This window comes from Dreissena polymorpha, chromosome 10 (genome assembly GCF_020536995.1).
Source record: "Dreissena polymorpha isolate Duluth1 chromosome 10, UMN_Dpol_1.0, whole genome shotgun sequence".
NCBI classification, from domain to species: Eukaryota; Metazoa; Mollusca; class Bivalvia; order Myida; family Dreissenidae; genus Dreissena; species Dreissena polymorpha.
This window is the reverse complement of record NC_068364.1, coordinates 19,696,523-19,724,475: the sequence shown is the minus strand read 5'-3', so window position 1 is coordinate 19,724,475 and position 27,953 is coordinate 19,696,523. Positions and strand designations below refer to the sequence as shown.

Genomic DNA, 27,953 nt, shown 5'->3' with positions numbered 1-27,953 from the left:
AATTATGTCATTTTATTACCTAGCTGTCTGACCTAACATTGTACGTTCATTGAACATCAAAAATGTATATAAAATATTAGGAAATATCTGGGCTCATAGGTTTTTTGCTGGGCAACCTAATTTCAGATGTTGGTTGCCCGTCTGGGCAACCAGCCATATCAAGTTAGTTTCCATCCCTGGTACTATCCCGAATCACGTCGGAAAACACTAGTTCTGATACGCGTTTGCCGAATCGAGTGGGATAACATAAGTTTTGACGCGCGTATACTAAATAACAACAGAAAACACTAGCGCTGATGCGCGTTTGCCGAACCACAACGGGCAACACTAGTTCTGAAACGCGTTTGCCAAATCACGGAGATTGACTAGTTGTGATGCGCATATTCTGAATGCCGCGGGAAAACACTTATTCTGAAGCGCATATGCTTTATCACACGGGAAAAATATTTCTTATGCGACTCTTATTAATAACGCGCGATAATACTTTATGGTTGTATTAACACGCAGCAGAATTGAAGACTTGCTATTATTTAACACACAAAGCAATTCAAAATAAAAAAAATGTTTCTAAATCGAGATACGTGTAACCGCTTTTAGCATCAAACCGCAATTAATATCGTTAAGCGTTATGTTATACAGGTTTACATTATAAACTTCATTAAACCACTACATAATGCAAAGCAATAACTTAAAAAGCAGAACAAATGAATTAATTCCAACAACATCAAACTTGTCAAAGTGAATAAGAAACTTTACTACAACAAATTATTCACTTGTTAAAATTGTCTAAAGACTTAAAAGTCTTCAACGTCACGTTGCGGCACGTCATGACGTCATATGTTGGCAGTCTACGTCACTATAATAATCACCACGGTCTGAAAAGTTCAAAACACTGACTTGCACAGATCTGCGTCGACAAACTCTGAAAAAAGAACACTTTTTTAATGTCAGTAAACATACAAGTAAAAATAACAGCAACAATACTTCTATAAAAATCAACTAGCGAACGTACATGCGAAGGATTCAGAGAATAATGCAAAATAGTTCACGGTCTTGTAATATACAGTTTAGATGTAAACAACTACTTAGGTTCATTTTAAATTCTATCGGCCCGTTGCCCTGACGTTTATTGATCAACGTTATCAATGCGTTCAAGAAAGTATACAAAAAGACCCAAGTCATGCGATATTGAGTGTTATGTCATATGGGACCAGCAGACCCAAGTCATGCGATATTGGGTGTTATGTCATATGTGACCAGCGTAGCCCCAGACCACTCTGCGTATTGGCACAGTCTGGTCCGAAGCAACGCTATTAAGGTCATGGGGTCATGGAACCGTGCGTGAATTAATAGGGGAAAGGGTTGCACCTGACCAGACTGTGCGATTGCGCGAGCTGTTCTGGCCGTATTGGCAAAATACCATTAATTGCACTTGTTTAAGGTAAGTGTTAGATTAATGCTCTTGGGCTATAAAAATATCGTTAAGTATACCATTATAGTCTATCCTCCCATCGTTGTTTTTATCGGCGAGTCTTAAGATCTCGTCTATCTCCCTGTCGGTGAAATGATCCCCTGTCCTCGACAAGGCGTTCCTTAACTCCTCCACCGAGATAAAGCCGTCGTTATTGACATCTAGGACTGCAATCAACGAGCGTGGAAACGTTAAATAACTTAAGTTGCGCTCTAGGAAAAAAGGGCTTAATGCATGTTCGAAAAGTATCGTCTTAGAAGCGTCTGTGCAGTTCGCACTGGCTAATCAGAGACGACACTTTCGTCCTCGACTGGGAATTAATTTAGAAGAGATTTCCTTCAAACGAACAATTCGATAAAAGCGGAGAGTGCCGTCCATGATTATTTATCCTGCGCGGACTTTAAAGGAAAATCTGTGACGATACTTTCCGCACATACGTTGTTTAAAATTGTCCGAGAGCGCGGCATATTAAGATGTGTCAGATCAATGGGCTAAACGTTAAATATTTCCACCATGTTTGCGTTAATTAACTAACAGACCCTGTGGATTAAACGTTGTAAACGACATTTGTGGACAATACAATGACGTCATTATGTCGTTATTGCTAATGTTTGTTGTTTGTTTGTTTTAGATTTCGAACAATACAAAACAAAAAATAAATAACTACCATTTGTTTAATCATCACAGAATATAAAAGTTATGTTGGCATAGAAAATGCAAACTTGTATGCAGCATTTAACGGACAGATTGATTTCCGTTTACTTATTCAAACACTCGAATAACAAAAATGTAGTTGTGAACCCTTAACGTGCTTACCTTTAAAAGCAGTTTTCATGCGATCTTTTTCGAAGTCAACTTTTATCATTTTTGATCTCATTACATTGAAGTATTCTTCAAAGTCAATATAACCGTCATCTGCAATAAAATTCGTACTATGATACAATAAAAAGACAAACACGCTAATATTGATTACGAAAATCAAATAGATTCTATTCAGGATAAAGTGTTGTTTATGTTATTTCTATAAACTTTTGTTGAATAGTTGCAGTTTAAAATATTTAAAATAGAAAAGTCACAGTTAATAATATATATGTCATTAGCTCATTTTGCAAAGTAAACTGCGGACACTGTCGTTAGGGCGATTTAAACATTTATTACAATACAAAGCACAAGAAATGAGGTTGAACGAAAATATATGATTGTAATATAATATGCAAAAGGTCTCATGTAGTTTGTGTCTGTTCATCGACAATATACTAGACTAAAGGTCACCTACCGTTTGCAGCATGTTCAATGTAATAGACTCAAGGTCACGTACCGTTTGCATCATGTTCAATCTAATAGACTTATAGTCACAAACCGTTTGCGTCATGTTTAATATAACTGACTCATGATCAATTACAGTTTGCGTCATATTCAATATAATAGACTCAGAGTCATCTACCGTTTGCGTCATATTCAATATAATAGACTTAGAGTCATCTACCGTTTGCGTCATATTCAATATAATAGACATAGAGTCACATACCCTTTGAGTCATGTTAAATATAATAGACGTAGGGTCACCTTTCGTTTGAATCATGTTCAATATAATGAACTTAGGGTCACCTACCGTTTGCATCATGTTCAATATAATAGACTCATGGTCACGTACCATTTGCGTCATGTTCAATATAATAGACTCAGTGTCTGCTACCGTTTGCGTCATATTCAATATAATAGACTCAGTGTCTGCTACCGTTTTCATCATGTTCAATATAATAGACTCAGTGTCTGCTACCGTTTTCGTCATGCTCAATGTAATAGACTCAGGGTCACGTACCGTTTGCATCATGTTCAATTTAATAGACTCAGGGTGAGCTATCGTTTGCGTCATGTTCACTATAATAGACTCAGGGTCAGCTACTGTTTGCGTCATGCTCAATATAATAGACTATCACGTACCGTTTGCGTCATGTTCCTTGACAATCTGCTCGAGTTCCGTCTTGGTAGGGTTGAAGCCAGCCAGCCTGTAGGCCCGAGCTATCTCCGTCTTGGAGATCCTCCCATCTCCGTTCTCGTCCAGCACCGAGAAGGACTGCAGGATCACTGCAATTATCCACACTCATCATGAGCATGTTAACAAGTTTTATTTCGTGTTTTTCCACATTAGATTCAGATTTAATAAGGGTAACTATTTAAAAAAATGTTATGGTCTAATTATGTGGTCGACATTACAAACTACGGAAACACTTTATAATTATATTTATATAACTATTTATTTGGACAAGTAATACTCGTTTGCAGAATGACTCAGTCGTCATACTTCTATTTTACAAAGCGATAATCGAAATGATCCACATTTATCACGAGAAAGTTAGCCCGCATTGCTATATTTAATCTTTCCATTTTGGCCTGGGGCGTAGCCCTAAGGCCATCATCGTCGGATACCCACGTTCGACCCATTCCGCTACTCTCCATTTATCGAATGCTGGAGAGTAACGGAATTAATAAGTCGTGGGTATCCGACGATGTAAGGCCATAGCAATGATACAAATTTCTAAGACAGTCTGAGTTGGCTGGCTGCCAAAACCCACGAATGAATTAATTCCCAAAAGTCCGATTTACCACTTGGCGGTAATTCATGCGCAATCAAAGAAGTTTTTCGCAGATCTCAATAACCCGCCTTGTAAATACAAAACATCACTATATAACATAACAGTGTCATAAAATGTGTAAAAAATATTATTGAAGCAAAATTGCTAAGCATTGGCTATTATTATTGTTTGCATATTCATGCCAGAATAAGTTCCTCACTTGACGGTCTATGCCGTAAAGATACGAGTGTCTACGGAGACAGTAAGAAGAATTTTTTTCTGATACATTTTTTGAAGACATTACATTTGGTATTTATAAACATATTTTAAGATTTTGTTATTTTATTTTGCGTCAACGAGACATTCAAGAAAAAAGAAAATGAAAAAAAACAACAACAACAAATATTCATGATCATTCTCGGAAATACACGAAGTTACCGGATATGATATTTTACTGCGCAGATCGAGCGCGCAAATCGAGCGCGAAAAGTTCTACGTGAGACAGCGTACAGAATCTATACATCGTTCTTTATTAGGGTAAAGGCCCAGTCTCAATATGATGCCGGCGGAGCCCCTTTGCGTGATCCGGGATCTACCGGGAAAAACCGGGGCTCTACCGGGATGAACAGGGGCTCCATCGGGATGAACTGGGGAAAACCGGGGCTCCACCGGGAAAATATTAAAATGTTTAATACCTCCGGGATGAACCGGGAGTCACCGGGAAGGACCGGTAACGACCGTCGCGGCTACGGGAACAACCGGGACGGCCCCGGGAACAACCAGGACGGCACCGTAACTCCACCGGGCCCCAAACAGACCCCGGCAGAGTTACGGCAACGCCCCGGTGAATGCACTACCGGCGATAACCGGGGCTATGCCGGGACGCTGCCGGCATTCACCGGGGCACTACCGGCGACAAACAGGGCTCTGCCGGTGCTTCACCGGGATAAACCGTAGCCAGTCCGTGTTGACCGGGACTCTTCCGGGCTGTTGACCGGCTTAAACCGGGGAGGGGCACCGGGAAATAGTGTGACTGCGTTAAAAAAATTCTACGAATCATCCCGGTCCTCGCCGGTCGAAGGGCGTTAGCAAACCGGGATGGGCCGAGGCTCTACCTGCAACAGTTATACTTGGGCTTAAGTGGATTTTCTTTTGTATACACATTATAAAGGAAGTATGAGTGTTTTCCTGATCTGTTAATTATGTAATAGAAAGCTATTTTAGGCTATTGAAAGTAATTTATTTGACGCCAAATAATAGCAGTTTTTTGCGACCATGTTGTTGTTGTTGTATATCTTCACCGCCTATGTAGACGAATCTCAATCAGATCTGTAGAGTTGAACAAAATGTTATCGTTCCCACCAGTATCGTGTCTTCCTCCACCGTCTATGTACACTGTAGTATATACACAAGTATTGTCTTGTCTTACAGTCTCTGAGCATCTGCACTCAACCGCTAGGTTCAATCCGTATACATTCGGACAAAGGGAGAAATTTGGACAAAACATCTTAAATGCATTTTACGTCACACTAAACCTAACCCCAGGCCTTCAGCGTCTACAGCGCTTTGATTACTCACACAGTCAGGGTAACGATGTAAATAAATTTGACGAATATGCATTATGGCCGAGTAATGCGGTAAACAATTTTCATAAAACAGGGAACCTACATGATGATTCTGTAGAAACATTCAATCCTTTCTGCTAGTAAAAATAGTATCTAAAATTACAAGGCTTGCTATACTGAGGAGCCTCGCTCTTGGAAAACGGTGCTTAATGCGTGTGCGTATAGTGTCATCTAACGGTGATTAATGCGTGTGCGTATAGAAAACGGTGCTTCATGCGTGTGCGTATATTAAACGGTGCGTAATGCGTGTGCGTATAGTGTAATCTAACGGTGCTTAATGCGTGTGCGTATAGAAAACGGTGCTTAATGCGTGTGCGTATAGAAAACGGTGCTTAATGCGTGTGCGTATAGTGTCATCTAACGGTGCTTAATGCGTGTGCGTATAGAAAACGGTGCTTAATGCGTGTGCGTATAGTGTCATCTAACGGTGCTTCATGCGTGTGCCTATAGAAAACGGTGCGTAATGCGTGTGCGTATAGAAAACGGTGCTTAATGCGTGTGCGTATAGTGTCATCTAACGGTAATTAATGCGTGTGCGTATAGAAAACGGTGCTTAATACGTGTGCGTATAGAAAACGGTGCTTCATGCGTGTGCGTATAGAAAACGGTGCGTAATGCGTGTGCGTATAGAAAACGGTGTTTAATGCGTGTGCGTATAGAAAACGGTGCTTAATGCGTGTGCGTATAGTGTCATCTAACGGTGCTTAATGCGTGTGCGTATAGAAAACGGTGCTTAATGCGTGTGCGTATAGTGTCATCTAACGGTGCTTAATGCGTGTGCGTATAGAAAATGGTGCTTAATGCGTGTGCTTATAGTGTCATCTTACGGTGCTTAATGCGTGTGCCTATAGAAAACGGTGCTTAATGCGTGTGCGTATAGAAAACGGTGCTTAATGCGTGTGCGTATAGTGTCATCTAACGGTGCTTAATGCGTGTGCGTATAGAAAACGGTGCTTAATGCGTGTGCGTATAGTGTCATCTAACGGTGCTTAATGCGTGTGCGTATAGAAAACGGTGCTTAATGCGTGTGCGTATAGAAAACGGTGCTTAATGCGTGTGCGTATAGAAAACGGTGCTTAATGCGTGTGCGCATAGTGTCATCTCAGATTAGCCTTTGTAGTCCCAACATGCATTAAGCCCATTTTTACCGGAACGTGGCGCATGGGGCGATTTATAATGATCTGTTCGGTGACTGCATTAAGCCCATTTTACCGGAACGTGGCGCATGGAGCGATTTATAATGATCTGTTCGGTGACTGCATTAAGCCCATTTTTACCGGAACGTGGCGCATGGAGTGATTTATAATGATCTGTTCGGTGACTGCATTAAGCCCATTTTACCGGAACGTGGCGCATGGAGCGATTTATAATGATCTGTTCGGTGACTGCATTAAGCCCATTTTTACCGGAACGTGGCGCATGGAGCGATTTATAATGATTTGTTCGGTGACTGCATTAAGCCCATTTTTACCGGAACGTGGCGCATGGAGCGATTTATAATGATCTGTTCGGGGACTGATTCATGCAGAATTTCACGAGGATTGTAGTTTCCCTTTGTTACAATGTATAATAAACGATAGACGGACAGTTAAATGTATACGTGTCTTATCATGAAAGAAGCTAGCGTTCTGTTAATCTGCCTATCAATACACTGTGCCGGTCTAGCCAACAAATCTTGCTTTTAATACGTGTGCGTCTAGATTTCTATGTCTTAGATTTTAGATATTAATCGTATGCACACGTTTATTTAATATTAAGGCCATACCCCTTCCTAAGTTTCATTCATAAACGATGGAATGAGGAATAAAACCGTATTTAACATTAAGCAAGCTTAAATTTTCACTTTCGAGAAAACTAATTAAAGTGACCGACATAAATGATCGTGCGCAAAATATTAAATAACGTGTTATTCTTAATGTATTATTAGTACATCCAAAAGGATGGCAAACAACAAAGAGTGTGAACATGAACATGTTCTGGTAAATTTGTTTACAGTTACGCTAGTCGACTAACAACTGCACGGGGTAGCTGTGACGTAGTGGATATAGTGGATAGTGAACAGCAGATATTGGCCCGCATTCACCGACACATACTTAGACTTAAGACTAAACAAACGAAATAGACCTTAGAAAAAAGCACTTCTGCCTTATGTGATGTACAAGCTATATATGGTGTTTATGTTGGCATTAAAATGTCCTTAATAAAAATATATTTAATGAGATGCAGTTATTGTCAACTCTGATTAATGTCCAAACAATCTTGAATATATCAATTTAAATTATATTCTTTATCATAAGTCCAAATATTGGTGAGTTAACACGGGACTTGTGCTCGATACATGAAGTTTTCTAAATATCTTATGTGCAGACACCATGTTTCCAGATTCTACCAAAGAAGCGGATATGTGATTTTCTAAACGAGCTATCGTCCTTCGATGCAGCAGATCTTAAAATGGTTACAATGAACTAAATATCAAACTCACATTTAATAAACTGAATATCAAACTCACATTAATGAACTGAATATCAAACTCACATTTAATAAACTGAATATCAAACTCACATATAATGAACTGAATATCAACTCACATTCAATGAACTGAATATCAAACTCTCATTTAATGAACTGAATAGCAAACCCATATTTAATGAACTGAATATCAAACTCACATTTGACTTGGTCCTCCCTCAGACTGGGGTCCTTCGTAAGGCAATCGTCTACGCGCCTGCAAGCAGAAATAAACTAAAATGTAACGCACGAGGCGTTTATGAACACATTAGAATCAAAGCGTTGAACGGTTCGATACACTGTAAAGCGAACACAGTCACGAGTTTCGCGCATTAACCCATTTATGCCTAGCGTTTAGAAAAGGCCTTGGCAAACAGCGAAGACCCAGATGAGACGCCGCATGATGCGGCGTCTCATCAGGGTCTGCACTGTTTGCTTAAAGGAATTTCTGTAAGAAATATTATAAAAATTGAAATAAATATACCAGACATCCCTAGTTTTGGAAATGAATTGATCAAATTTAGAAGTATGTGAGAGTCCACTAGGCATAAATGGGTTAATACATCGATTAGCTGACTAAGAGCCTGAAGCGTTAAAGAGAATCTATCAGATTGAATACGGACTTTTGAATGTACAAAATCAGGCTCGCTTGTGCAGCCCGTAAAATAACTCCGCCAACACCCGCAACCCTTCTGGATAAATATGCGTTTCCTTTAGACAGTCTACTTTCAAGCGGAAGAATAAAACTGAGTAAAACAATAATATTCTAACGCTGATGTTCATTGAGGAAAGAACAAAATTATTTTTTCCAAATTATGAAATATGCCCTATTAAAAATGCAGAAAATTCATCGAGTTCATGAATACCGTATCTTTATTATAATTTGAATAAACTTGCATGAATATTTGTTCAAATCCTACTCCAATAAAAAAGAAATGCAATTTAGTTTACATCTTTTGTTTTCGTAACGCTGGGTGGCTATTAATTACTTAAATGCGGAAGTTGACGTCAATGTTTATTCACCGATAAATAATACCAAATTTTATTTAGCTAATTGATAAGCGTCTAGAAAATAAAAGATGAAAACACGTTAAATAAGCGAACGTGATCATTAATGCGAACTTTTAAATCTAGAAGATGATGTGATCACATTTATGGATAATAGCTGTAAGATCAACGAAAGAAAATCACATGAAAATGTGTATTCCATGTGAACAAAAACCATACACAAATATGTAACAATCACAAGAAAACTCGCCTTTTATTGGAACCATCACCCACGTATGACTTGTAGTGGAGGTATGTATACCTAGTGGTAGGTCGAGTTGACTTGTTCATCTCAATTGGGCACTTTTAGGGGCTCACACAAATGCGAAAAAAAACACTAAGCGAAACCTCCTCCACGGTATTTTGATTTCACTGAACCGGTCAATATATATCACTTCTTTTATTTGTTCTTATGAAAATAACGTCTAGAATCAAATTATTGATAAATATAATTGTATGACACAATTGTTAAATCAATAGTAGATGTGACTGATTAGTTACAACTGATGGTCAGTCATTATGTCCGATTTCTGCCGACTTTTGCAGTACTGAAATACGTTGTGTATTGAAGTAACAAGTTCAAATATTGGCAAATGACAACTTTCGAATTGAGTAAATTTTGGAACGGAAGGTACAAACATTAACTAAAAACAAACGATTTAAATCACACGGCTAGCGCAAGTATTATACATATCGATTCGTTAATGGATTCATAAATAAAGATCGAAAATTATATAAAGGCGAGCGTTTCGTTTTTGGTCGGTTATATATTAGGTGTAAATAATTCAACGCCGAAACCTTGTATGATATATTCAGGTTTCAAAACTGCCAATCAATGTCCCGACAGCTATTGACAGCAACAGATGTTTAAAAACATATTTTTATTTTATTTTTTAGATTATCCCTTGTGAAATTGTTAATGCGCACCATGATTCACATTATACAAATACCACAAGATATACGAACTTGACAATGACATCGAACTAAGGGTCAAGTGCCTATTCGATTCACAAATACTATCCCATTTTTAATCCCAGAAGACATTCGAACACACAATTAACTCCATAACAATAGTACGAGTAATACATTTATAAAATTCAAACAAATCGCAAAATTATGCGCATTATAATTGACTGTTCGCCAGTAAAGTTGCAGGTAAAACCATCACCGAAACAACCTATTTCAGAATATCTGGAATACTGAACTATTTCGTGAACGGATGTGTAAAAGCAAACGAGCTATTTTGTTAACAAATCATTAATATTCAACGCTATAATTTGTAAATCAACTTTTAGGACAAATTCAGCCCGTATGTGATCTGATATTCAGTTTTAAGTAGTTGTACTGAATTTGAACCTCTTGACATTTTGATCCGATGATTTCCATTACAAAATTGCAAAATATTCATCCCTCGTCTTTATTTCGGGGTTACATAGTGTGGTTGAAATCATTTCTTTGCAACTGAATAACATCCGATTTGTTCACATCTTACGCTACATGTTTCCTAAGTCTCACGGGCTTATTGTTAAAGCACGAGTTTTTTTATAACTTTGCTTCCACAAAAAACGCGCTTTAACTGTTTCGATAGTCTAATATGTCCAGAGAGCCATATATTGCCTAATAATTAACCCATGTATGCCGAGTGGATTCTCCGATAAGTCTTAATTAGATCAATTTATTTCCAAAATTAGGGATTTCTAGTATATTTATTTCTATATTTAGAATATTTCTAACATAAATTCTTTTAAGCAAACAGCGAAGACTGGGTCTACGCTGTTTGCCAAAGCCTGTTTTCTAGACGCTAGGCATAAAAGGGTTAATTTTTTTTATAGTATTTTCGCATTCTCTGTATGATTTGCACGCCCAAGAAATGGGCATTTAAAAGTCCAATTATAATACAAGCTTACATGTTTAGACACGAGTAGTTTTTAAAAAATGATCGAAATAATTAAAATTAAACCTATTATTGAAATGTACGGTAAATCCCATATACGCAAAATAATATGCACTGATATATCCAACAAATGCGGCTTAGCGCTTCGTCGCTTCGTAGCAGCAGTTTATGTTTCAATAGAGAAAACCTGATATAGATTGTTACATATGTAAACAACGTCACCATATAAATGAACGCGTGATTAGCCCATCCGTCATTTTGCACTTGTTTTGGAGAGCGCACACGTCCATTTACGTCAATCCGGGAAAATAAATGGCCCTGTTAAATTTCAATTATTGGAAATAAAATCGAGATGTTTGCGCCATTTCAACGCATTCTTCAGCGCGGGGCATAATGGATAATCGTTCGCTAGCATGCAAAATCGGGATTATTTTTAAGTGTTAAGGGCAAGATTATTATTATGTATGATCAGTAGTGGACACAATGAATTGTTTGGATACGAATTTGTATTTTTAGAAACAAATTAACACTTGAACAGAAACAAACGGACGGAGGTACATAAGAATGAATGAAAAGTACGTAAGCAATGTTTCCAAATAACTGTAATGACATTTTTACTAAATAAGTGCAAAGCATAACAACTCAACGGACGGATTGATTGACCGACGGACGGATGGACGGACGGGTGGAATAATGGTTGCATTGACTAGGAACGAGGAAAAATCGTAGTAATTTAGAATGGTAATAACCTCGTTCTTAGCAGGTAAACAAGCCGTAGTAAACTACCGGTACAACGAAAAATAAAATCTTACACATTTTACGAACAACAAAAACAGACACTACAAATAACGTCACCAACTTCTTAATGCAAATATATCTGATCAAGATTCTATTATTTCTTCAAGCCGGGCCTAACTCTGTCGGGCGGAACGCTGTAACATGGCTATGGATGTTCACGAGTGATTTGTGGGGAAAAATATAATACGCCATTTCAAAAGCGTTTATATGGATTTCCAATATAATATGCTTGTTTGCCACACTTGAAAAGGCCCGATTCACATCCCAAATTGGTTCTAAATTAAACTTTTACGGAAATTACATTGCCAGTCTTTAATTGAATTTACAGAAACAGAAAATATCAATTTCGAATGGCAGTACTGTAAGTGGCGTCTTTGCTTACACTGAAATGAGAGATGTTCGATTTGTCACAGATGTAATCGATTTCAGAGCAAAACTAAAACAATAATTTTACTGAATTAAGTCAAAATGTAGTATTTAAGCAGGCACAATATATGAATAATTTATTTTGAAACGAAAATGATCATGAATAAGGCTTACAAAAACAACAAAAACAACGTGAATTGTTTTCATATCGTGACATTTTTAAATGAATCTATTTTCTAAGAGCCGTTATGAAGTTGTACAAGATCTGTTTTTCTGCGACAATGGTTAAAATAATTGATAATAATTATGAAACGGTTGTTTATGGATTCATTGAACAAAGACTTTAGGTTCAGAAGCCAGTTTAAGTTAACATATTACGACACATTTAAGTTACGATACAAATTTGGAAGAAGTATAATAAGTTTAATAGCAATAACCTCAATTATACGTTGATTTTATTTTTCCTTCATTTTAGATATGTTTATTATAAATGTTTTTTTGGTTGTGATTTCAACATGCATCTTTTTTAAAAACGAAAATTGTATTTTTACCACACACGAACACAGTATTATTAGTTGGTCGCGTTAGCGGCCGACTAAATTAACAGAGCATATTTTGCAAATCAGTATGTGCTTAGAAGCCTTAGCTACGGTAAGAACCGCAACTCACTATGCTAGGAGCGATAACCGCTGCCTGTCTGCACTGAAGACGGCAAATGCTTCTGCTCTACTTCTGCAGTGAGTGCATATACCAGCTTGTAAGACGGCATTGGCCAGTCTAGTGTTTATCATTGAAATCTGTACATTTTGGCTGCTTTCATGGAAAACGGGGCTTAATGCATGTCAAATAAGATTAGCCCGTGCACACTGATTAGCCTGTGCAATGCGCACAAGCTAATCAAGGACGACAACAGCGAACAACTTCAGTGCCTTCAGCGCTTTGATTTTATACGGAAATTGTATTTTTACGAAAAACGAACTCAGTATAATTTTCAATGCTGACAGTTTTTTGTATGCCATGTGCAGTGTAATGAAAACACTATAAACACATACTGCGGCATTTACCGGATGGCTCGAATTCCGGATGGCTCGAACTTATTTTGCCGGTCCAGACGAGTTTGAGCCATCGGGTTTCGACTGAATTTAAGGAATGAATTTTTTCATGAAGTGTTAAATCATTAAGAAATTGTCCCCATGTCTTTTGTGGTTATTTTCTCTGTTCTATGTGTGTCTGCAGCATTACTACGTTGAAAGATGAAAGTTTGAGGTATTTGGCTTTGTCTAAATCTCAAAGTCAAAACCCTGTTTTCTAAGGTACGCCTGAAATTACTCTTAATTTAATGTTCTTATAAACATGGCATTGCATTTGTATTCAAATTTTCATTCAAATTGTTTTATTCAATTAAACTTGCACAATCAGAAATACAAGAAGGGCGAGATAAATGCCTCGAAAGATGTCCTTCATTGAGTGAAAACGTGATATGTTTTTAATCACGAAAACCGAGCTCAGGAAAAGTATAAGGTTATACGATTTATAGTTTTAAAGAAATGCCAGTATAAAGTATATGCTAGCATGTGATCGCGTTCACAAACGCACAGATAGTATTTTATTAAAATCATTAGCACCGAAAAACTATTTTATGCAATCTTATATAGAAAAACTATTTAATAGAAAGTAAATGTCGTTCATTTATTTAAAACAATTTTGTTTATCAGAAATACATTCAAACTAAGTATATGTTTTATAGCTCTTTGTGCAATATTAAAGCCCCATAAACACTCAAAATCAACGAATATTTCGTAAAATAAAAATCAGTGTTCCTTATAACCATAGCCAAAATATCAACGCTAGATGTGGTCTGGTTATAAAGATTTAAAGATATACGAAATGCAAAATGCTCGTTTTAATTTTCGCGAAATTGACTTTGGGCATCTCATGCGAAATACGTAGTGGGCCCGACGCTGCCCGTGGCCAATCTTGCGTTCGCTAGTAAATGTTCGGATATCGTTGCGGGAAATTCACATATAAAATATTGTCACACAAAAAATGAAAACGGTCATGTTGCATCTCGTTAAATCTATGTTACCATACCACATCTAGCTTTGAAATTTTGGCTAATGCTATAAGGAACACGGATGTTTATGGGTTAACTTTATTTACCGAAATATTCGTTCATTTTTTAGTGTTTATGGGGCTTTAATATATACATGTTCATGAGAGGAACATTGCCACGAACGTAGCTCACTTCATCGATTTACTCTCAAATAATTACCAACTATCTTAAGTATTAAAACGCCCAACTACCAACTCGTTTAACATTTACCGAATCTTTTAGTCAGCAACACGTTAATTTTAAGTTCTTTTTAGAGAGTGGGACTTCACTGCTTTCTTATGTTAAAGGGGCATTTTCACAGATTTTGGCATGTTTTGAAGTTTGTCATTACATGCTTTATATTGACAAATGTAAACATTTGCTCTAAAAAGCTCCATTAAAAAAATAAAGAATAAAATGAAAAAATGAAAAAATGAAAAAAAAGTAACCGTCAACAGGGCTTGAACCACTGACCCTTGAAGTCCTGGTGTAAAAAGTCTCCAACTAAGACCCCTCGACCATTCTTCCGCATACAATTTCTTTATACTATATATAAGCAATCGTCGTAGTTTCACAAAATATAGCGACAGCAACAGAACTCTCTTAATTATTTAATCGTTTTGCGTTGCAACGCTTTATGATTTTCAGGTTTTTAAATCGTCGAAAGATGCCTATAATGCCTATATTAGAGCTAGTAATTGTTCAGTATTACTGTTTCCTCACAAATATCATAATTAAATCGAACATTTGCGAATCTGAAACAACTTTTTTAAATTTTGTCAATTTACCAAAACGTGAAAAGGCCCCTTTAACACGTGTTTAAGATAATGTGAGAAACCTTGTTTACACGAGAAAACTGAGTTCAGTTCATGAGAAAAATGTATTAAACCATTGTCAAAGGGCAGGCTGTTCGTTTATGTATATACACGCTATGAGAAACTTCGGTAATTATAAAAGGAGCCTTTACTAAAGTTATTTATAAAGACATACAACGCTCGATCCTTGAATAAGCGACTTAAGCCTCATTAGTTTTGATGTTAAATCAGGTATAAACAACGAGTAAATGTTCAATGAGTACATTTTTACTTAGTGCGCGTTTTATTGTAGCATTTGTTCGCTTATCAATAGATTAAGAATAAGTTATAGAATACAAGAAGTACATTAATTAACTGCAGGTTTCGTACGATTGAAGCGTATAAAACACGTTTCTTTGACAAGGATTTAGGTTAACATATAATGTTTTCTCACTATTATATATGATGCGAAGTGAATGCGTGAAATGAACAATATTTAGTGAAATGATATCAATTGTCGAGTTTGGAGTTTCATAGCAATACTTTAAAGTTCAAGTCCATGCCAAATAAAAAGATTCGTATTTTTTATAAATAAATTTTAGGTAAATAACGTTTGTTGAACTGACAACTAGTTCAATTTAAAGGAAATCATTTTATCTTCGTTCTGGGAAAACTGGGCTTAATGCACTTGTGCAAAGTGAGATTAACCTGTTTAATTTCGCAATGGCTAATTAGGGACGACACTTTCCGCCTATACTGAATTAGGGACGACACTTTCCGCCTATACTGAATTAGGGACGACACTTTCCGCCTATACTGAATTAGGGACGACACTTTCCGCCTATACTGAATTAGGGACGACACTTTCCGCCTATACTGGATTAGGGACGACACTTTCCGCCTATACTGGATTAGGGACGACACTTTCCGCCTATACTGAATTAGGGACGACACTTTCCGCCTATACTGAATTAGGGACGACACTTTCCGCCTATACTGAATTAGGGACGACACTTTCCATCTATACTGAATTAGGGACGACACTTTCCGTCTATACTGAATTAGGGACGACACTTTCCGCCTATACTGGAAACATGATATCCCGTGTTGCCTCGGAAGTATAAACATTCCTTTAGCACCAAGCGATTTCATTTATAGACATACGCGTATTTCTTACAAACACAATCGTTTTTCTTGCAATAAATGTCAATATATCTTTCAGTAGATCTGATTCAAATTTAGCATGGATTTATATATTTTCTGTAGAAAGATGCCTTTACTCAAATATAGGTCTACGTTCTAATAAGTAAAAACAAAAGAGAACGTTTAATATGAAAACAAATATATATATATATATATATATATATATATATATATATATATATATATATATATATATATATATATATATATATATATATATATATATATATATATTGTTCATACACGTATGGCAACTTCAAGAGTCGTTATTCCTCGTTACGTTTTGATACGATATGTAATCAAGTTACCAAGTTACCGGTAGGTATACGATAAATAAGATGCGCAAGTGTGTGGCAACCAAGTGTAGAATAAGATCTACAAAATCCATATTTGATTAAATACATTTTGTTTCATATGAACAAGATGAAACGAAAAAGTACAAGAACGATTGAATAAAATAAGTTTAACAGATGCTTATTATGTTAGTTACCTTTGAAGCAAACTTCCTTTGGATGTTTTTCTGATTCTTTCGCTAATTGTCGCCCACTTTGATTTATACATAGTTCCACTCTTTGAAATTTACAAACTTCTGACGAATTTCAATTATTTGGAAGTTTGTTTTAAGAAATTTTTTAACGAGGCACTTGTCTTTGTTTCAATAATTTGATTAAGTCGTTCGATACTACATAATATTCGTACATATATGCGTGTACAACAATTAGTTATAAAATTATGCATGCGTAAATTTGTAAAACGTCAATTTCTGTTTTTAAGTATATAAGAATCATTAAAGAATATTATCTATTAGATCCTGTTTTCTGATATGTTTTAATAGATCTGTTAATCTTATCCACCGTGTTTGAAATGAAACTCACGTTGATGAAACACTTGTCAATCAATCGTCAAAAAAAACGAAATGCTTTGAAGAAGACGCAAACTGAGTAAACAACATTAAATGGAGAATTATGTATACAGCGCACACAGAATCTTTTGAAAATGCACGCGTTGTATGAAACCGTGAATCTGAAATGATGTACTTTTTGCAACTCTCTGTGAAAACGGGGTTAACAGCAATATCGATACGTGTCGCACCAGCTTAGTCAGTACAGTCCACAAAGGCTAATCAGGGACGACACTTTCCGCTTTGAAGGTATTTTTCGAAAATACAGTTCAGGGGGAAACTCTCGTCACCGGACAGGCTTATTTTGGAGGATACATTACGCATATGAATTGAGCCCCATTTCCTCCAAGTTCGACTTATTTTCTGTTTTTCTGGTCGAATTGGAATCATTTTGCTTCGTTGTAATGGCAGGACCTTTTTCATATATTCATGTTAAATTGCATAAACGAATAATATTTTCGATTGTGACTTAATGACAGATTTGCAAAATACAAGTGTTAAATGTTTTTTTTTTGGTTTGTTGTCTTCCTAATATTATTTAATAGCTTCAAGTAAACATCAAATATAAAATATGAAAACATGTTAATCCACATATATGAAATAATTACAGATCGTTTTACATCTTGAATTTAACGCGGTGTGTTAGAGCAAGTTCCTATTGAAACTTATTGACTGTCGAGTTTTTCTTAATAATTAATCATGTTTGTCATGAATTATATGCAAATAATAACACATAACTCTGATTCTGATTTATACAAAAAAGCCAACGATAACTTTTACGTTAAGCTTCTTGACAAACAACGCAGAAAGTGTTCATTAGACAGATATGTTCATCTCAAAGGCAAAACAACAACAACAAAACACGTCTATCATAAATTATTACAATCGCATTATCTTTAATGATGGTTCAATTATGTAATTTTCGTTTTGATAATTAAGAATTCATACGAACGTTAATCTAAACGGATGTTATTGTTTAATGGCCGGAAAGCAATTTAATTATCGGAACGCTTTTTTTACGACAACTCTTTTTCAACTTTTAGTTTTAATGTTTACCTGTCATAAAGGCTGCGGTGATTTCTGTAAAGTAGGTAAAGCTTCCCGAAAGCGCGGGTTCTCTCCATAATTATTAAAAAGATTCAATGAACAACAATTAAGTTCACTATAAAATAAAGTAAAACAAACAATGACGGCTTTTATATCAGTAGCGATTTGTTTACAGGCCAGAAATCTGCGTGATATATTGTGATAAACAATATTGTATTACGGAACTTGTTAAGGATTTAATTGATTTATGAATGAAAAGAAAAATTAAATAAAACAATTGACAGTTTGAGGAAGATTAAAAGGTGTCTCGCATGAGTGTAACTTCTTTCCAATCGAATCTGTAGGGGATTATTGGTGAAATTTACAACTGTCTCGGTTTTTGAAAATATTTTTAGATGTCCTTCAAGCGCGCAAATATCCTTGAATCGAACAGGGTAGTATTGTTTTTTAAGTTCCTAGATTATTTTTTTAAGCTCGGTCGCATAAGATTACTAACTACTTATTTGAAACGCTCTCTAGTCCGATTCCGGGGCAGAACCAGTACTTGATGTATTTGGGGGAGATCTAAAGAATGCTCCCACGGTGGTGATCGAACCCGTTGCCTACCAGCCGCTTGGTGGACACCATATGCATTACACCACGGTGACATTTAGTTCTTGTTCCGTGTTGGTAATATTGACATACATACTTTTAAAACTTTCAATTGTAAGGAAACTTTCCAAGCGTATGTATTTATTTACCAACAGAAGACACCTACCTTTTAACAAGAGAGCGAAATGCCTAAGAAACACATCTGAGACGAGAAGGAACTGTTTTGAGCATTTGTGTGATGTTTCTGTAACCATTTCGGAACTAAGGCCATGTATATTTAGATCAAAATTAATGTTCTAGGAAAGTGTTATGTTCATTGTTCGATTAATGTGGCTTCTTGAGGGTTCAAATGTTTTATTATAGCAAAATAAGGAAAATCACCCCGACTAATGGAATCCATAATTCATATCGGATTTCGAACTCGGTCGAGTAAGTAGCAAAGTATCAAATTAAATGTTCTAAATGTTCTCACCATGAACATTTGACACACCAAGACGACTTTTAGAGTGTTCATAATGTGTTACTTTAGCCATAAAAAACAAACTTGCACTCCCCCACTCCCGGCGGCCATTTTGTTCAAAGGACCGGAACCATGACTGTTAGAGTATTCGCAAGGGCTCAACATAGCCATATAACAAGCTCTGCCATTTTTTTTCAAAAGGATGGACCCATTAATTTTCAAACACGTCCGTGATATCATTGGAACAATTGGAATATGATTTGTACAAGTTTCTTGACTATTAGAAAACACATATAACTTCAAGAATGTTTAACAGGTTTCACAACACGCTTTATAGACAACTACCCAAACCCCTGGCGGCCATATTTTTCAACAGGCCGTAATCGTTTTGAAAAGCGGCCGATGGATCATTATAACAAATATTCTGAGCCAGTTCCAAGACGAGTATAAACAAAATGTGACTCCTTGTCTGTTACAAAGAGTTAGTAATTCATTTATTAAGAAAATTGCCCCAATCCCTAGCAGTCATGTTTTTCAAAGGACATGATTTATTTAAAGACTCGGGGAAAAATATCATTATTAAACAATCTGAATAAGTTTCGAATTGATTGGGCAAAAAACGAACCCATGCTTGACTTTATAGCGGACAGTGTTGATTCTGATGCGCGCATAAGCAAGCAAGTCTCAAGCAAAGAGTCTCACATGGCATAAGATCATGTTTTCATGACGTGGATCAATTAATTGTAACAATTTTGACAAGCCTTCCTAGATGTGGCCTACTATCAAACCCAGATGTTGTACATAATCACGTCTGTTTATTTTAAAACAACATATACCTGTAGTTATACGCCAATACTGTTTTATTCTTTGCGTGTTTTCGTGTATTTCACGCTCATATCTTATATCCATATTTTGAATTTTTGCCTCAATCAACCAACTGCTAGTAAAAACAAGATGTGCTTGTAAAACACTATGTCCCAATATATTTGACCTTTAACCATGAAGGATGACGTTGACCTTGACCTTTCACCACTCAAAATGTGCAGCTCTATGAGATACACATGCATGCCAAACATGAAGTTGCTATCTTCAATATTGCAAAAGTTATGGCAATTGTTAAAGTTTGACGCAAAGCAACAATTTGAAACAAACCAACAGACAGGGCAAAAACAATGTCCCCCAGTATAGACTGGGGGACATAAACAAAGACACATTTGAATTATAATAATTATTTTGTCCAGTACACTGAACAAAACAGGTTTGATCAGCTACAGGATTAAATTCATTTTGGCTCAAGGTCGCAACGGATTAATTGAACCAGTTTAAATAATTGTGTATAATACTTTAAATGTTTGACCTGTGTTTGCATTCCAAACGGGTCACTTGATTGACTCCTTAGGGAGAAAGCTGTGAAAACAAACATCAGAAACTAAGCTGAGTATACTCAAAGTCATAAACGATCATAGGCAGAGTAGGTTCGTGTTTTTTCCCTTTCGTCAATTTATCGTATCGTATCGTATTTATCTATATCGTTTTTACCGATCAATCGATTGTTTCTCGAGTGGTGAACATAATGCAGTACCGATCATAATCTTTTAAAGCACACTTTTATTAAGCACATGTATATCTTTTAATTTTTCTTGTAGTACATTCTTTATATCATAGACGCAATTAAAGTACCGGTATTTCAATTATATTCATTGACAGTTGCATAATTTGTCTTATCTTAATTTATTTCCTCTGAGTAAAGCATTTTGAATTGGAATATTAAATCTGGGTTAAACTGCTTGGTTCTTACAGGCCGTTCTGTGCTGAAATTATTAAAACAAAACGTAGTTTTTTTTATTTTCGGTTTCTTAATCACACACAGAAGGAATACATAAAGCTCGAGTACCTTGCATATACAGAGTTCCGCCTCTTGATTGTCACTTGAGGTACACTTAATGTATCCATTTCAAATGATTACTGTTATATCTTTAATAATGCACTTTCGTGGATTTACTGTGGTTTAAAAAGTAAGCTAACCCAACATTATGAAACAATTTAAATTAAGTGGTTTTACTTCCATAGATTTCTGTAGACTTTATTGCACTTTACCTACTGAGTAAACCAAACTGACCGTAATAATTTAACGAGTCATTGTAATAATATTAATCCACGAACAAATACTATTGTAAAGAAGGTTAGATGATATATAGTCTTTAGAGTAAGAATGAATGGTCAAAAATAATATTATGGTTTAAGATTTCGCTAGTATGCACTTTGGGTCATGGCGCCGTAAACAGCTTACCAAGGTATAGCAGGCTGTTTTTGTCAGCAAATATTGTATGTCGCAATTCACAGCATAAAGTTTTAATATAAAGATGATAGAATTTAGTAATCTGACAATACAAGCACAATTAATTTCATAATATTAAAATAAATGACAGTTTAAAGTCCCATGAAAAACATCATTAAATGATGTTAACATATAAATTGACACCAGCCATGCAAAACGATAATTTCAAATGAAAATTATTTGATGGAACAAGTAAAGTTTTCTCTTAGTTGAAATTAGCATCGAATAAAAAATAATAATGTTTGTTTTTAAAAGCCATTTAAGCTCCCGACAAGACTCGGAAATCTAGAGAAACTTTCTACAGACTCTTACCTGAGAAAAGATCGGACCCAGTGAGTTAAATTGAACCCTCGCACACTTTTCCCCGGTAATGAAGTCAAACTGCCCTGAATATCAGAAGGTCGCAGACATTGTGTCGCTCGAATTAAATGGTGCGTGAATAAAGTAAGTGAACACTCGCTTAAGAAGATTACTAGTAGTTCTTAATCACATTTTACCTTAATGCTTTCTTTGTTATATCATATGTTTCATAAAATTGGTCAACCTAATCACCTAGTAATATGTATAAGTGGTGACATTTAGTTGTGAAATAAGTGTTTGCGTCCGACAACACAAAATTAATGAGAAATTTGTTGAACTAAACAGATATATAATCTAAATGAAAAAGAGATGTGAGGAAACGTAACAACATTCTTCCAAATAGGATTGCAGACCGTCATACATATGTAGTATATTACTAAATATGTCATATATGAATAATCATAACCCCTCATAATTCGCTGGATAAAAAAAAAATCCAGTGAAAATTAATTTTCTAAGATTTTCAATAGATGTATGGTAGTGGAGAAATTACATATAACAAAGGGACTTAACTCATATATCAAACACATAATAATGTAATGGGTCGTCTTTCTTGTCTTAAATAGTATAATACATTTTATGCTGTAATTGTATAAAAAATTTGAATGGAATAATCCCAATGCGGTAAGTAAAACCCGTAATAACTACATCAACTTCACTAAGAGCGATGAAGTCTGAAAAAAGAGAGAAGGAAAACTTAAATCAGTTAATGGCAGAGCAATAACAGGACACAATTCAAGCCGGCTACAATCTTATGGTAAATTGAGCAATCGAATGGGTCTTACAAATACTACGAGGGTGGCGCAGTTTGGAAACTATAACCCGTATTGTATCGCTATCAATATATTCGGCGTCACAAGTTTTAACTTTCACGATATAATTGGTCTCGTGCGATTTCATTGTCACGATAAAGCCCACGTCATGCGATATAACTCTTACAAGACAGTCGGTCGGTCCATGGGCTATCACTTTAGTCGATGGTACACGCTATAGCTCACCCGCAAATTACCGTCTCGAGAAATATAACGTTCACAAGAAAGCCTGTCACACGTGCTTTCAAAATGGCCGATGCCACACGATTTAATTCTATTTGGTCTTGCTCACTGTACCTATAGTCTGTGCCACGATACATAATACCCGAGATAGTTGTCACGCGCTATTATATACGTGTACGTGTCACACGTTATGAAAAACATGTCAAAGTTGTTGTCACGCACTATAACATACATGTATGTGTCATACGACATTAAATACATGGCATAGTATTTGCCACGCGCTGAAACATATTGTTTTCACACAGTCTAAAACACATGAGATAGTTGTTTTCACGCGCTACATCATCCATGTATGTGTCACACGAACTAAAATAACTGACAAAAATGTGTTGGCACGCGTTATAGCATATACCGTATGTCTATGTCACACAAACTGTAGTAAATGACATAGTTGTAGGTGTCAAGCGCTATAGCATGCATGGTAAAGTCGGTCTAACTTTATTACCCAAAAGGACTACACTTCAATTAGAGAGTGGATCGCACAAGCTGTAACTTACATGAGATAGTCTGTTTCTCGCTGATTGTATTTCCTAAGCTCGGTTTCTACGTCGAGAGGCATGGCGTCATCGTCTGCAATTTTCCGCATTGCCGACTGATCGAACGAGTTCATCAGATAGTGCTGCAATATTATAGACAGTTATTATGTCATTATTTTAACCCATTTATGCCTAGCGCCCTGAAAAAGGACATTGCAAACAGCGCAGACCCAGATGAGACGCCGCATGATGCGGCGTCTCATCTGGGTCTGCGCTGTTTGCTTAAAGGAATTTCTGTAAGAAATATTCTAAATATAGAAATAAGTATACCAGACACCCCTAATTTTGGAAATAAATTGATCCAATTTAGAACAATGGGAGAGTTCACTGGGCATAAATGGGTTAATGTGTTTGTGTTTTGAAATAAGTAAAAAAATAGGTTTTGCAAAAAAAATTGCAAATAATTTGGCGATTGTAGCGTTGATAGTTACAGTGATGGTTACAGCGCTGGTAATGCAGGCGCTGATGGAAAGTAATGGTGATGATAGAAATGAGGAAATTTATGGATACTCCGTCTGAGGAGTAGGTAATAATACTGTTGATTATGGTAATAACTTTTGCTGGTTGTGTTGTTTCGATGGTTAACCCATTTATGCCTAGTGGACTCTCCCACTCTTCTAAATTGGATCAATTTATTTCCAAAATAAGAGGTGTCTGGTATACTTATTTCTATATTTAGAATATTTCTTACAGAAATTCCTTTAAGCAAACAGCGCAGACCCAGATGAGACGCCGCATTATGCGGCGTCTCATCTGGGTCTGCGCTGTTTGCAATGTCCTTTTTTTCAGGACGCTAGGCATTAATGGGTTAAGTGGAAACACTTTTGCAAGTTAACACATCATTATTGCAAATCTTTTGGCAGCGCTCACTGTTGTTTTTAGTTCAACCGAAGACTGTTCACAGACCAATTATGTCGGCATTTAACCTTTGTTGGTAAAGATAATTATATCCGGTTTAGCGGGTGTATTCAATGTTTTTATCGATCTAGCCTTGGTTGAAAATCGTAAGTCCGTAGTGTCATGCTGTAATATTATCCCGTTGATATCAATCTGCATGTAATATTATACTGTTTGTATCGTTATTTGGTATTTGCGTTTTATTTTTTACAGGTTTAACATAGTAAAAATAAAATCACTGTCCTTCATGAAGGTCATCAAACTGAATTAGGATATGTTGCATGTTAACGAAAACATATCTTTACTACTGTGGATATATTCACAAGACAACTCTGTGAGACTGTATCTAGTACCGTGTTAACCCATTTATGCCTAGTGGACTCTCCCACTTTTCTAAATTGGACCAATTTATTTCCAAAGTTAGGGGTGTCTGGTATACTTATTTCTATATTTATAATAATATCTTACAGAAATTCCTTAAAGCAAACAGCGCAGACCCAGATGAGACGCCGCTTGATGCGGCGTCTCATCTGGGTCTGCGCTGTTTGCAATGTCCTTTTTTCAGGACGCTCGGCATTAATGGGTTAAATGATAAAGTTATTCGATTGAGGTACTGTAATGGTTTAGAATCCAATGTATGTCTGAAAAATTGTGTGAAAATCTTTAATACGTGCAATTCATTTTGCGGAATATATACACGTAAAATAACGTAACAGATAAGAACTTATAAAAATCAATTTTGTGCATCTTAACAACATCTACTAACACATGCGAATGTACATGTATTCAAAATAAAAACCTCAACACTGAAAAAACTCGCAAAACTACATACCACATTTAAATAATAAATAAATGTTGTATTCCCCTAATATAACTATGAACACATACTTTCCTTTAAATATAAATGTCCAGAAGAATCTTTGATAATACCGGCTGATCGATTATCCATTAATTCCTATATTCAATTAATAACGCCAGCCTGGCTGTGTTGATTTCTATCGCATGTGACGAATTAACTTGTAATGTTTCCCCATCGATATTTCTGAGTCGCTGGAAACGCATTAATTAACCCATTTATGCATAGTGGACTATCCCATCCTTCTAAATTGGATCAATTCATTTCCAAAACTAGGGATGTCTAGTATATTTATTTCTATATTTGGAATATTTCTTACAGATATTCCTTTCAGCAAACAGCGCAGACCCTAATGAGACGCCGCATCATGCGGCGTCTCATCTAGGTCTACGCTGTTTGCCAAGGCTTTTTTTTTCTAGAAGCTAGGTATAAATGTCTTAACTGAATTTTGCGAAAAAACTGACCATCCCATTTGGTACCCGCAAAGAGAAGATAACTTAATTGGTCAGGAAATTCGTACTTTCCAATAGGTTTATTATCAATTTAACATAATTCGCTGCCTTAAAACCCAAATGGTAGATGGCAGGCAAAGCTATTAACCTGATCGTCTATATAAATGCTATGTTTGAATTTATCACATTCAACTTAAGAAAGTGTGTGTACTTATATGTGTTCCTTCCGCGCATAAGGGTGAAATATGTGTGGAACCGGAGTGTGTTCGCTCAGTCAAACGTAATTAACTTACTACACGCACGAACGTTGCGACGGATTTTAAAGTAAAATTGCAATTTCCAGGTACATAGTTGTTACTGAAAGGTTTTCAATTGCGTTGTGTTACTATTTTTCTTCGGGGGAGCCGGAGTACCCGGAGGAAACCCCACCTGTCCGGTTAGGTGACCAACAACCAAACTCACGTGCGCCGAAAACAGGGATTGAATCCGGATCGCTTAAGTTAGGAGCGCGTGTACAGACCAACGCGCGAACAGGACAGCACTTCTAATAACCCATTTATGCCTAGCGTCTAGAAAAAAGGCCTTGGCAAACAGCGTAGACCTAGTAGATGAGACGCCGGATGATGCGGCGTCTCATCTGGGTATGCGCTGTTTGCCTAATGGAATTTCTGTAAGAAATATTCTAAATATAGAAATAAATATACTAGACACCCATAATTTTGGAAATAAATTGATCAAATTTAGATAGATGGGAGAGTCCACTAGGCATAAATTGGTTAAAGAAACAACCTTACGTACTCGCAGGGAAGACATGTATCACACATCATAATTGATAACGATATACTTGTGAAATTAACATCTAGCGTTTACAACTAGTGCAAGAATTGTGATAAAATAGTTATATGCGTATTAGTTATAATGCTTGCTAAATGAAATATGTATGTATGAAAACGTCGAGATAATTTATGAAATTTACGTCAACACTTCAGAAAATGTACAAAGTACCATAACCTACAGTATCGTGCGCGTAATCACATAACACATAAGAGTCATTTATACAGGATAATGTACTCACCTCGATGATGTCATCATCATTATCATTCGCGGACAACTTCTGTTCTTCGATCCCATTTTTGACCTCCTTATGGGCCATTGACCCGTTCAAGCGTTTTGACTCGACGACCTCGCCACGTGACTTTCTGACCGACCCGGCCCCAACGGGGTTTGAACGTCCAACTTTATTCATATCGAATAATCACGTGATTCATACACGTTCAACCATTTTTACTTGACGCTTGCAAATGTTATCAGCAAATCTATCTTTTGTATTGTTTGTTGCTTTCAGTTGGCAAACGTTGGAAAATTAAGGAATTAAATATACACACATTGTCAACACGTTTCACTTATCGTCTTGTCAAATGTCATGAGTGTAGGCTGCAGACACTTTTATAATCTAATGTATTAAAATTCCATTTATTAAGAAATTGCACAATACTTTTCAACGTAAATCGCACACTAGTTTGTGACTTAGCATTAAACAAATAATCCAATGTATGCGCGTGGTGCCGTTTCGCTGTAATGCAAGTAACAATGTACTTTTAATCCTTGTCAATAACTCCGACATCATTAATAGGCTGGGAATTGTTGTCAAAATAGATAAACCAGTGTGGTATAGACCTACTCCGTGTTAATTATGATATATCTACTAGATAAACAACTTCTAAAACTACTACTACTATTAATAATACAACAACTACTACTTCTTCTTCTACGACTACTACTGCTTCTGCTGCTGCCACGACTACTGCTACTACTTTTACTACTACTACCACTACTACTACTATTACTACCTACAACAACTACTACTACTACTACTTCTTCTTCTACTACTACTACTTATACTTCTACCACCTCTATTACTGCTTCTGCTTCTAAAAATAACGATACAAAATAACAACATTTCTGTTTATATTACTTACTACAACAATAAACCATATTTCAACCTTACAATCGCATAAATTATATCCTGGCAATAAATATTTGTAAATTGAATAACACATAGTTAGCGTGGTATGCGTTTCCTTCC

The 27,953-nt window shown here is 36.2% G+C and overlaps 1 protein-coding gene across 1 annotated transcript; it reads right to left on the bottom strand.

Annotated features, from left to right (window-relative positions):
- Nucleotides 1–187: 187 nt before the first annotated feature.
- On the bottom strand, nucleotides 188–27,507 carry LOC127848272 (uncharacterized). Its single transcript, XM_052380641.1, has 7 exons — nucleotides 26,943–27,507; nucleotides 23,624–23,745; nucleotides 8,342–8,397; nucleotides 3,416–3,559; nucleotides 2,288–2,386; nucleotides 1,492–1,638; nucleotides 188–922 (listed from the first exon to the last, which is right to left on the bottom strand). The coding sequence occupies exons 1-7, from the start codon at nucleotides 27,111–27,113 to the stop codon at nucleotides 885–887; spliced, it is 777 nt and encodes a 258-aa protein (XP_052236601.1). The 5' UTR covers nucleotides 27,114–27,507; the 3' UTR covers nucleotides 188–884.
- Between the last annotated feature and the right edge of the window lie 446 nt (nucleotides 27,508–27,953).